Raw genomic sequence first — 13,649 nt, 5'->3', positions numbered from 1 at the left:
CGCAGATAGCTATTGTCTGTTCCACGGAATACCTTTTGGAGCGCGGATTTCACTATGCAATAAGGGGATTTATCATCAGCCAATGGACATATCGATCTACCAGATGGCGATCGATAATGGGGAAATGCTCGGGGGGATCCAACCGGCTCATGGTAAGATCTTTTTCACGTAAATTACAGCCCGATCGAGCCTTGTTATGATACGATACGATCGGCCTATGTGGCTACTTAGACGAACACGGTTATTGGTAATCAATAATAAGAAACAACGTCCCCCGCCCCCCCCCCCCCTTTCATGCATACATGCTTGAGGATCGTGCAGATAATATGCAGTTTGAGTTTTAACTGTAGCATCTGTATAACGGAAATGCCATTGGATATAACGTTAGAATAGTAACTATTAGCCCTTTATCTCGCCTTCCAGGAAATATACTAGACCAAATCCCGTATAACGCTTATATTCACGGCGCTATAAAATGAGAACGTATTGATGAATTTTTTTTTCTTTAAGCCATTTTGAAGGGACGGTTTATGGTCTCAATTGACAATGAGAATGGACAGATAGCAATACTATAAAGTATAGATTTAGCTCTACAAACAGCCCCACGTCTGTTTACATTTGCCGGTCCTCTAGAGATTTATTAGACGCATCCCAATGGCCCCGAATGTGTTAACCCTTTCTCCGCCGATGACGTGTTTACACGTCATTCCTCGCCATGCGTAATCTGCCAATGACGGGTTACGCCGTCTTTGAGATCAATATTTCATATTTTCGTCATGGTATTCACATTTCACCCACGGAGTCTTTGCTGGTGTTGTAGGACTCCGCTCAACTCTGCAACGCTTCAATACTGCCACCTGATGGCCGATCGGCGAGTTGCCAAAACCGGAAGTGCTTAGCCCGTCCCCTATTCCGTCCGGCCACTCGCTATCGCTCGCGGGACTCTATCCAGACACCGTGCATATCGATCCGTTGCCATAACTCAATAAACAACATGATTGGACGTATATTAGTATTATACAAACCGGAACTGGATCACCTAGATCAACATCACATAACTGGGATCTGTTTGCGCCAGTGTGATCGCCCAACGGTAAGAGGAAGCTGCCGTGAGTTTCAGCGTTTTTGATTATTATTATCCATACAAACTGCTCTGATCTATATATCACCCATACTACATGAATCATTTAACGTCGGTCATTGCATTATAAACGACCCCCCCCCCCCCCCCCTCCGGTCACCAGCAGATGACCAGTCATGACGTTTAGGATCATGTACAGTTGAAATTTTTTATATAACGTTGATCGGTATCAAACTGCATTTGATCATCTAATATATGCATTTATGGCTATATCTCACGTTCTATGAAATACAGCAGAAAACGATAAAAACATATTTATACTCTGGATGGTATTTTAGTATGAATGTGTGAATGAAAAAGTAAAACGTTCCTACATCCTGAACGATAGATAATCGATGTTGAATGGGCCATAGTAATGTCAATTTAGCAATAGAATTTAAAAAGTTATAGCCCTGCAAAGAAGGTGAACATCTCCATAGACAAATAGTGCTGGCAGAGAGGCTACAAGGATGGATATAAGCTCCGGCAGAGAATGGGTTAATAGGCCTCTTTGTTTACGGTTTGATTGTCACTGATACACATAAAATAGACATATAAAATCATGAAATTGCCAGATACACATAAAATAGACATATCAACCCAGTATTTGAGATGTTTACACAATATAGTTGATAAGAAAAGGGTAAAAAAAACAAAGCTATTGAACGCACTTATAAAACTAAACATAATGTACAATTAAAATAAAATATAGGCCTACTAGAATAAAGAAATGTGTGAACAGAGCTGTGTCACATTGCAACTCTGTAATCAAATCTCTGTCTCTCTGTCTCTCTCTCTCTCTGTCTCTCTCTCTCTCTGTCTCTCTCTCTCTCTGTCTCTCTCTCTGTCTCTCTCTCTCTCTGTCTCTCTCTCTCTCTGTCTCTCTCTCTGTCTTTCTCTCTCTGTCTCTCTCTCCTTCTCTCTGTCTCTCTCTCTAGCTGTTGAACCAGGTGTTAAACAGAGTGACAGCAGAGAGAAACCTCTTTGATCGAGTCGTCAACCTGAGACTGCCAGGTACACACACACACACACACACACACACACACACACACACACACACACACACACACACACACACACACACACACACACACACACACACACACACACACACACACACACTCTCTCTCACACACACACACAGACACACACAGACACATCCACACACTCACAAACACACACACACTCTCTCTCTCTCTCTCTCTCTCACACACACACACACACACACACACGCGTGCGCACACACACACACACACACACACACACACACACACACATACTGAACACGCTGCATGTTGTTACATTGTACTTGTACTACATTGTACTACTAAATGGTGCATTTATATAGCAGCTTTTATCCAACGCGCTTTACCATTTTGTTCCTCACATTCACCCGTTCACTCACACATTCACACACCGATGGTGCCGTCCTGCTCATCAGGAGCAGTTAGGGGTTAAGTGTTGAACCTTCCGACTACCACTCTACCTCCTGAGTCACTGTCGCCCCTTTTTACAAACTACATTTTGTATTTGTATTTTTTGTATTTATTTATTTATTTATTAACACAGTTAAACAGAAGTAAAAACAATACATAATAAGTTATAACCATTGTGAAGGAGAAGTTAGAAGCCTAGAGGCTTATCAAGAACTTCCCCTGTTTTATAAAATCAAACATACAAAAATACAAAAATATGCATATTATAAAATACCACAATACATTCAAAAGATACGTGTTAATACAAACATACATACACACAGTACATACATGCATATACTGTATACTGCGTACATAATAATATATAACAACCCACCCACCTGCCTACAAACCTACCCACCCACATAACCAAATGCATACATGTATGACCTATTTATCTATCTACTACTTTTGGATATGAGAATTTTTTTGTAGTTTGCTTTAAAAATAAGCAGAGATGGAGATTTCCTCAATATAGGATCAGCTGCATTCCAAAGATTGGACCCTCTATACCTCACTGAGAACTGCCTAAGTGAAGTACCACAATAAGGTATATGCAGGTCCCTGGACTGACGTGTAACATATGAATGAACATCTGAATTAAAAGAAGAAAAAAACATTAAAACCATTTGGTAGATTGGTACATTGTAGTTTTTATGTCGAGTTCTGTGTGTGCATGTGTGTATGGTGCTCATGTCTGTACTTTCAATAATGTACTTTGGTAGAAAATAGTTCCTACATGAAATGGCTCATAAGGTGAGCATTGCATCAACTATACTACGTGCACATATTTCATACCACAAGGTCAAGGTTAGTAAGGGTTAAGGTTGGGGTCAAAGGTCAACCGAGACTGTGTTTTCTGCAGGTCTGGAGAGTGTCGACCATTACCCCATTCTGGTGGCCGTCACTGGTATACTGGTCCGGATCCTGGTGGACGGAGAGAGACAAGGGTAAGTGTTAGCGAGAGAGAGAGAGAGAGTCTGACCAGTTTGTTTTGTGATGTTTGTAGTCTTGTTTTTAGGGCCTTTGAGGTGCTTTGGTACCACGAGGTGCTGCTAAACGTGAGTTCCAGGAACGCAGGGGCATACTGCTCTCAAGAAACGTGTCGCCACGTCCGTGAACAGGCAGCTAGCTGGGGATGAAATGTAATCACGCCATTTAAATCCCAGCGCAAATTAAATATCTCCTACCATGGGCTATGCTGTCTGGACGAATGATGCCTTGACAAAAAAAAGAGTGAAAAATAACGTTTATTAGCGTAAGAACGCGATTATAGGCACAACAAGAGCCTCTTCCATCTTCGCTTACTGGGTCACTGCTAAAGCCGCGACTGTGGCTTCATGACACTTCCACCGAGCTTTACGGCTCTTGAATTACAGTGGGAAAAGAAACAGGAACTCATCTCAGAACTTTCAGAGGTTCTCAATTCCCCTTTATAGAAAGTTCTGAAAGTTTCCTTTTTATAGAAAGTTCTGAAAGTGTCCTTTATAGAAAGTTCTGAAAGCTTTATAGAGTTGAAGGCTTTTATCCTCATTGGCTCCAGGTCTTTCTCATTACCTCAGAGTGGTTCTGACTGCTGGTTGTTGATCATTCCTCTGTGGTGGTGGATATCGGGACACTGTCAGCAGCTGGGCCAGACGGAGAGATGTATTACTGCCGCTGCGGGACTGTTTTCTACCAGAAAGGAAGGGCCTTTTTTTAATCCCTGAAATGGTGCCTTTTAAGATGGAATGTTATAATAGCCGAGCAGCTGTGGGTGTATTGGCTGATCTGTAGCTGGTCTGACTGTAGCTGATCGGTAGCAGATCTGTAGGTGGTGGGTAAGTGTCACACATTCACATCGACAGCGGAGGCAACCATGAAAGGTGACAACCTGCTCCATGAGAGCAGTTAGGGGTCAAGGACACTTGGACACGCTGCTGCGAGGAACCGAAATCTAACCGGGAACCTTCAGATTACCAGATGACTGCTCTACCTCCTATGTGCACGATGAATGAAGCAAAGTCTTTTGTCAGAGATCAGCTTCACCTTATGTGTGGACACAGATCGTGGTCTTATAATAGAGGTGTCTCCTCACCTGCATCTGTTTCCTTCTCTGTCTATCAGAGCTCAATATATCATTCTGTTTCCTTCTCTGTCTATCAGAGCTCAATATATCATTCTGTTTCCTTCTCTCTGTCTATCAGAGCTCAATATATCATTCTGTTTCCTTCTCTCTGTCTATCAGAGCTCAATATATCATTCTGTTTCCTTCTCTGTCTATCAGAGCTCAATATATCATTCTGTTTCCTTCTCTTTCTATCAGAGCTCAATATATCATTCTGTTTCCTTCTCTCTGTCTATCAGAGCTCAATATATCATTCTGTTTCCTTCTCTCTGTCTATCAGAGCTCAATATATCATTCTGTTTCCTTCTCTTTCTATCAGAGCTCAATGTATCATTCTGTTTCCTTCTCTCTGTCTATCAGAGCTCAATGTATCATTCTGTTTCCTTCTCTCTGTCTATCAGAGCTCAATATATCATTCTGTTTCCTTCTCTCTTTCTATCAGAGCTCAATGTATCATTCTGTTTCCTTCTCTCTTTCTATCAGAGCTCAATATATCATTCTGTTTCCTTCTCTCTGTCTATCAGAGCTCAATATATCATTCTGTTTCCTTCTCTTTCTATCAGAGCTCAATATATCATTCTGTTTCCTTCTCTCTTTCTATCAGAGCTCAATATATCATTCTGTTTCCTTCTCTGTCTATCAGAGCTCAATATATCATTCTGTTTCCTTCTCTCTGTCTATCAGAGCTCAATATATCATTCTGTTTCCTTCTCTCTGTCTATCAGAGCTCAATATATCATTCTGTTTCCTTCTCTCTGTCTATCAGAGCTCAATATATCATTCTGTTTCCTTCTCTCTGTCTATCAGAGCTCAATATATCATTCTGTTTCCTTCTCTCTGTCTATCACAGCTCAATATATCATTCTGTTTCCTTCTCTCTGTCTATCAGAGCTCAATATATCATTCTGTTTCCTTCTCTCTTTCTATCAGAGCTCAATATATCATTCTGTTTCCTTCTCTCTTTCTATCAGAGCTCAATATATCATTCTGTTTCCTTCTCTCTTTCTATCAGAGCTCAATATATCATTCTGTTTCCTTCTCTCTTTCTATCAGAGCTCAATGTATCATTCTGTGTCCTTCTCTCTTTCTATCAGAGCTCAATATATCATTCTGTTTCCTTCTCTCTGTCTATCAGAGCTCAATATATCATTCTGTTTCCTTCTCTCTGTCTATCAGAGCTCAATATATCATTCTGTTTCCTTCTCTCTTTCTATCAGAGCTCAATATATCATTCTGTTTCCTTCTCTTTCTATCAGAGCTCAATATATCATTCTGTTTCCTTCTCTTTCTATCAGAGCTCAATATATCATTCTGTTTCCTTCTCTTTCTATCAGAGCTCAATATATCATTCTGTTTCCTTCTCTCTGTCTATCAGAGCTCAATATATCATTCTGTTTCCTTCTCTCTGTCTATCAGAGCTCAATGTATCATTCTGTTTCTTTCTCTGTCTATCAGAGCTCAATGTATCATTCTGTTTCCTTCTCTCTGTCTATCAGAGCTCAATATATCATTCTGTTTCCTTCTCTCTTTCTATCAGAGCTCAATGTATCATTCTGTTTCCTTCTCTCTTTCTATCAGAGCTCAATATATCATTCTGTTTCCTTCTCTCTGTCTATCAGAGCTCAATATATCATTCTGTTTCCTTCTCTTTCTATCAGAGCTCAATATATCATTCTGTTTCCTTCTCTCTTTCTATCAGAGCTCAATATATCATTCTGTTTCCTTCTCTGTCTATCAGAGCTCAATATATCATTCTGTTTCCTTCTCTCTGTCTATCAGAGCTCAATATATCATTGTGTTTCCTTCTCTCTGTCTATCAGAGCTCAATATATCATTCTGTTTCCTTCTCTCTGTCTATCAGAGCTCAATATATCATTCTGTTTCCTTCTCTCTGTCTATCAGAGCTCAATATATCATTCTGTTTCCTTCTCTCTGTCTATCACAGCTCAATATATCATTCTGTTTCCTTCTCTCTGTCTATCAGAGCTCAATATATCATTCTGTTTCCTTCTCTCTTTCTATCAGAGCTCAATATATCATTCTGTTTCCTTCTCTCTTTCTATCAGAGCTCAATATATCATTCTGTTTCCTTCTCTCTTTCTATCAGAGCTCAATATATCATTCTGTTTCCTTCTCTCTTTCTATCAGAGCTCAATATATCATTCTGTTTCCTTCTCTCTTTCTATCAGAGCTCAATATATCATTCTGTTTCCTTCTCTCTTTCTATCAGAGCTCAATATATCATTCTGTTTCCTTCTCTCTTTCTATCAGAGCTCAATGTATCATTCTGTGTCCTTCTCTCTTTCTATCAGAGCTCAATATATCATTCTGTTTCCTTCTCTCTGTCTATCAGAGCTCAATATATCATTCTGTTTCCTTCTCTCTGTCTATCAGAGCTCAATATATCATTCTGTTTCCTTCTCTCTTTCTATCAGAGCTCAATATATCATTCTGTTTCCTTCTCTTTCTATCAGAGCTCAATATATCATTCTGTTTCCTTCTCTTTCTATCAGAGCTCAATATATCATTCTGTTTCCTTCTCTTTCTATCAGAGCTCAATATATCATTCTGTTTCCTTCTCTCTGTCTATCAGAGCTCAATATATCATTCTGTTTCCTTCTCTGTCTATCAGAGCTCAATATATCATTCTGTTTCCTTCTCTCTGTCTATCAGAGCTCAATATATCATTCTGTTTCCTTCTCTCTGTCTATCAGAGCTCAATATATCATTCTGTTTCCTTCTCTCTTTCTATCAGAGCTCAATATATCATTCTGTTTCCTTCTCTTTCTATCAGAGCTCAATATATCATCCTGTTTCCTTCTCTTTCTATCAGAGCTCAATATATCATTCTGTTTCCTTCTCTCTTTCTATCAGAGCTCAATATATCATTCTGTTTCCTTCTCTCTTTCTATCAGAGCTCAATGTATCATTCTGTTTCCTTCTCTCTTTCTATCAGAGCTCAATGTATCATTCATGATTCATACAAACATGATTTATCACATTGATTTACTGCTGTGAAGCCAAGACCTCATTGTGATGACTAGACGCTCCTGTCATGTTGACCTTCTATAAACCATAAAACCTTCCATCTCCAAACGGGAGATGAGAGATGCTAGCTGACATGAGAGAGAGAGGTAGAGAGACAGAGACGGGGAGAGAGAGAGAGAGGTAGAGAGACAGAGACGGGGAGAGAGAGAGGTATAGAGACAGAGACGGGGGGAGAGGGGAGAGATAAGACCATGTACAGATTTGTAGGTCTCCAATTGTATGTATGTGTATGTATGCATACATGTATGTGTGACTGTATATGTGTGTGTACTCTAAATGTAAAGTATATAAAAAAGAAATCTCCAATTAACGCGAGAGAAAGGGAGTACAGAGAGCTATCACAAAATGGGGAAAGTGAGTACAGAACAAACGCGAAAGTTTGGAAAGTGATAAATGACCGAGTGGATTTATTGGACATGGATAAAGTATTCTCTTCTAAAGGTCTGCACATCCTCCATCTAAATGTAAGAAGTCTTCACCCCACGATTCATGAGATACGCCTGCTCTCTTCAAAGAGCAAGGTCGCAGTACGGAGACATGGCTTGTTCCATTAAAGACTCTGAAATCGAACTTGAGAATGATTCTGTTATTAGGAGAGACCAACAAGGCGGAGGAGTCTGTATGCATGTCAAATCGGACATTTGTTTTAATTTCAGATCAGATTTATCCCATGATGAGGCTTTGTGGTTAGATGTTTTATTACCCAAGTGTAAACCCTTCCTTGTTGGTACATGTTGCTACAGACCACCTGCCCAGAATATCTTTTAGGAATTGATTGAGGAGGTTCGTACCGAATGTCCCGACTTTACGGAATCAGATGTTATTATCATGGGAGATTTTAATACGGACATGTTATGGAAGGACAGTTCCGGTTTTAAATCATTCATGGATTTTTGTAGAATGTTTGACTTACAACATCTTATTCAGGAGCCCACTCGGGTCTGTTCTACTACGCAAACTGTTATTTTGACCTAATTCTGGTTTCTGATGCAATTAAGATTTCTAAAAGTGGTGTTGTGCATTATGCCTTGAGCGACCACTCTGATGTTATGCACTAGGGAAGTAAACTTTTTTTTTAAACATAATACTCACAATACAATAAAGATAAGGTCTATGAAGAACTACAGTAGGGATGCTTTCATTGAAAGTTTAGGTAGTCAAAATTGGGCTCCCGTGCTACAAAGTGATGAGGTTGACAAAGCTTGGAGCATGTTTAGAGCATGTTTAAATCTATGTTTATTGAGAACATGGATAAGCTGGCTCCTAGAAAAAGGGTATGAATAAAACATAGAACAGAGCCATGGATAAATGATGAAATTCTGAAATCTATCAAGGTGAGAAATTCATTATTTATGGAGTTCAGGAAAACAAGGGATAAGACCAGTTTTGAGCTTTACAAGAAAGGAAAAAATCACTGAATTGAACAACTCCAAAAGCAACAGGTCTGGATGATATACCTGCTCGTCTCTTGTGGGATGCTGCGGAAGTCATTGCACCATGTCTGACCCATATAGTGAATCTGTCGGTAAGGAATGGAACTTTTCCCAATGACCTTAAACTTGCCAGAGTGATGCCCCTTTACAAAAAAGGTAGCAAACTGGATCATGGAAATGATCGCCCAGTGTCTATATTGAGTGTTCTCTCTAAGGTCATTGAGAAAATTATCCATGAGCAGATTGACAGCTACCTCTCAAGTTTTAACATAATTTATGAATTGCAGTCGGGCTTCAGGAAACGGCACTCCACTGACACCTGTTTGCTATACTTAACGGATCATATTAGAAAAGAAGTGGATGTGGGGAAAGTCTGTGGAATGGTATTACTTGATGTGCAGAAAGCATTGGATACCGTTGACCATACAATACTTATTTATTTACCTGTTAATTACTTAGGCTGCATCTTAGACAAGTCTTTGTCAGGGGAGAATATGGCCTTGAAGGCTCTGACCAAAAGAAACCAAAAAAACTAATTATTAGCAAGAAAATCCTATCTGCAATTCAAACACACTGAAGACATTAGCAGATGCCTTAGTGCAGTGTCACTTTGACTACGCGTGTACATCCTGGTCTAGTTGCTCACCAAAACTAATAAAGCATAGATTACAGACATCTCAAAATAAGGACTGTGCTCAAACTTCACCCCCGTACACATCTCAATGACTCACACTTTGATGGTCTGAACTGGTTACTAGTGGAAAAGATTAAGTTGCGGCTGACCTTTAAAATAAGGAATGCTACAGTCCCTGCATATCTGGTCAGTTCCTTTAGCTGGCTGAGACTCACACTTCCTCCACGAGAGGCAGGCAGACGGATATAATTCCACACAGGTTCAGGAGTTCTATGGGGGAAAACTAATTTTTGTATACGGTATTTCTATGGAACCAATTACCCACCTCTTGCAAAGCACTAGCTACGGAAAGAGGCTTTAAGACCGCTTTAAAAAAGTGGTTGGCGTCTGCCTCTATGGGATTCTCATAGAAGCGAGGAAGGATAGGATGATGGTTGAACTGATGTGTAAGGTGTGCTTACAGAAGGATAGGATGATGGTTGAACTGATGTGTAAGGTGTGCTTACAGAAGGATAGGATGATGGTTGAACTGATGTGTAAGGTGTGCTTACAGAAGGATAGGATGATGGTTGAACTGATGTGTAAGGTGTGCTTACAGAAGGATAGGATGATGGTTGAACTGATGTGTAAGGTGTGCTTACAGTAACTTACAGATGGATCTTTGGCTCCCAAAAATGGCACCGCACTGTCCGGCCGTCTCTCTGTGGGCTCCGTCGAGACTGTGCTTAATTTAGTAAATTTTTATCATTACTTTCTCTTTACTGTATGTAGCAAACTCGCAGCGGCTCATAAGAAACAAGCATTTCATTATAAAGAATCCTGTATTTTGTTCTGACAAATAAAAACAAACTTGAAACTTGAACTTGAACTTGATTTTATTATTAATTAGAAGGGCTAAAGAGAATGCTGTAGATTAATTGAATTTGATTGTGTATTTGGCTTTTACTTGTAGTGAAATTGTGTGGTTTGTTTTTGTATTTTTGTATTTGGGCTTCAGAGTAGCTATACTGTTTCTGCCAGCCAACTGCCCACTATACCCCCCCCCCCCCCCCCCCTCCCCCCTTTTGGCTTTATTGTGTTTTTAACCTCGATGCTTTCTTAAATGTATGTATGTATTCCTGCAGAGCAGTTTTATATGCATCTTTTATGCATAATCAAATAAATTCAATCAGACGGCTGGGTGGCGCAGCGGACATTGCGCTTGTCACCAACGCAAGAGACACCGGGTTCGAATCCGGCTGTCGGCGTTGCCTCCGGCTTGGGCCGGCCGTCATACTAACTCAATTGGCAGAGTTAGCGGGTGGAAGTCGATGGGTGGTAATCTGGACGTTGTGTACAGCGACTCCTACAGGTCGGTTGGGGGACGCCTGCACACCAGAGACAAGAAATGGTGGGGTAGTGTGAGCCTCCCACACGTTACACCTTTACCGTTACAACCGGCCAGTGGGGGGCATGTGCGAGCAACGTTCAAGACGGGAGAAAAAAAATAGAAAAAGTGGATAAAAAAATATATATTCAATTAATATAGTAAGAGAGAGAGAGAAAGAAAGAGAAGGTTAAGTTAATAGTGTCTTTCATGCTGACATTTTGCAATAAGCCCTGACATTAGAATTTAATCCACCCTATCTACAAACATGTGTGTGTGCGTGTGTGTGTGTGTGTGTGTGTGTGTGTGTGTGTGTGTGTGTGTGTGTGTGTGTGTGTGTGTGTGTGTGTGTGTGTGTGTGTGTGTGTGTGTCTGCCTCTGTACACTATGTATGTGTGTTCTGTAGAGACCCTGAGACAGCTCCCTCTCTCTTTCCCTCCCTCCTCTTCTCTCCTCCATAGTGGTAGAAAATCAATGGTGCTAATTATTGTCCAATACGGCAGCTGAAAGCTATCCGATGTTGCTGGCAGCCATCCAGATGTTAGATGAATGAGCCGTGGCCAATTAGTTTAGCCTTCTCCACTTTATAAACCCAGCCTGCTGTGATGGTTATAAACCCAGCCTGCTGTGATGGTTATAAACCCAGCCTGCTGTGATGGTTATTGACTGGAGTCATTCCTCTGCTGTTGTAGAGAACAACAGCTACTTTTGCCATTCAACGGTAAATGGACTACATTTACATAGCGCTTTTATCCAAAGCCATTACATCCTATGCAGATAACTTTGTTTTTACCACAAACTCTAACTCTAACCCAGGCTCTGTTCTGTAGTTTGACTAAATACTTTCGCTCTCATGTTTTGATCATGGAGACGGGCAGAAATTACAGCTGGCACCAAATCCATTCAGAATAAGAGACAACAGACATGGACCCAGCACTTTGTTCGATAGTGTGACAATATGCAGAGAAACATAAAATATCTTTGGAACCAAATTTTGTGTTCAATTGTATCTGAATGGGGAGATTACCTTCTCTCCGTCGCATAAAGGCTGGCTGGCAGTGCACATAGAATGAGGCATATATTATTGAAATGTGTTTTCTCTAACAAACGCATCCATTTCTATATATCCTATTGTTTCTCTATCTAATAAAGCTATGTTACCGTCACTTGCCACTACATCACCGAGGACTGGCGAGTCACCGCTGCGGTGTCGCTAACTTGAAGTTTGCCGGGTCGGCAACTCGGCATACGGCAGACCACCTCGCGTGACAGTTAAAAATAAGCCATTCCCCATCCCTGGATAAAAATCCGACTGACTGATGGAAAGTCAATTGCGGGGAGATTCCCCAGGCTGGCAAAGCTGGCACGCCAGTACCTCTCTGTATACCCACGGCGGTATTATCGGTACCATCCGAGCGAGTGTTTCGGGACTGATTGTGACCCAGGCTGCATGCGCTCCAGTCTGACACCTGACCAGGTCGATGTGCTGACTTTCCTCAACAAGAACAACTAAATGGGGACCCTGTGAGTGAGACAGGCTATTTATGTTCCATGTAGGCTATCTTTTTGCAAAATTGCAAAAAAATAATAATAGCCTCACCTTTCACTGCCACACGACAGCCGGTTAACCCTTTCACTGTGACAATACAGAAGGTTAGCCCTTTACTATCACACAACCGACGGTGATGCTCCATCATTAGCATCATTAGCTCCGCGGATGCGGAGCTAATGATGGAGCATCGCCGTCGGTTGTGTGATAGTAAAGTGTGGCAGTGAAATGGTTAAAAATAACCTCATTGCTTCGTTAGTAGCGTTTTTATGCGCGTAATCTGTTATTTAGTTAGGCCTATTGGACATTTTCGTCGACATAAGTAGATTTTTAGTTTTTGTTTATTTATTAAGTCAATATAAAACATATGTTGCTGCTGTGGAAATAAACATTTTGATTGAGGAAAAAAATACATTTGTTATTGTTTGGTAAATTTGGTATTTTTTGTTAGAATTAATTGATTGTTTTTTTTTTTATCCACTTTTTCTCCCATTTTTCTATATTTTCTCCCATCCCAATTTCGTATCATCCAATTCAACCCTCCCCTGTCACGAACGCTGTTTCTTGCCTCCCACAAGCCGGCTGCAATGTGGACTAAGTCATACATAGCACAAGTCCCCTCCGGTACTTGAGGTAACAGCAGTCGCATCTTTTCACCTGCGCAGCTCGATCTCTCAGTGGCGAGGAGTAACGCGTGGGAGGCTCACGCTGCCCCCGACACTTCCTGATTCTACTGCGCAGGCGCACCAACAGACCTGTAGGAGTCGCTGTCCACAACGCCCGATCCCCACCCATCAGTTTCCCACCCCCTAATACGGCCAATGTGTATTAGTATGAACGACCAGCTAAACTGAAAGCAATGTGGAGCGCTGGGCTCGAACAGGCAAGCCCAGCGTCTCCGTCATTCGTGGCGAGTG

The 13,649-nt window shown here is 41.0% G+C and overlaps 1 protein-coding gene across 2 annotated transcripts in view; it reads left to right on the top strand.

Moving 5' to 3' along the window:
• Nucleotides 1-13,649, top strand: part of rnf123 (ring finger protein 123) — a 484,329-nt gene that overhangs the window by 352,310 nt on the left and 118,370 nt on the right. For both annotated transcript variants that reach the window (XM_084325137.1, XM_084325136.1), the window contains exons 35-36: nucleotides 2,059-2,134; nucleotides 3,461-3,545. In XM_084325137.1, coding sequence (XP_084181263.1) covers nucleotides 2,059-2,134; nucleotides 3,461-3,545 — 161 coding nt within the window. The remainder of the gene's footprint in view (nucleotides 1-2,058; nucleotides 2,135-3,460; nucleotides 3,546-13,649) is intronic.

Source organism: Notolepis coatsorum (assembly GCF_963971535.1).
Source record: "Notolepis coatsorum genome assembly, chromosome: 11".
In the NCBI taxonomy this organism is placed as follows: Eukaryota; Metazoa; Chordata; class Actinopteri; order Aulopiformes; family Paralepididae; genus Notolepis; species Notolepis coatsorum.
The sequence above is the reverse complement of the archived record's forward strand: the minus strand, read 5'-3'. Positions and strand labels throughout refer to the sequence as shown.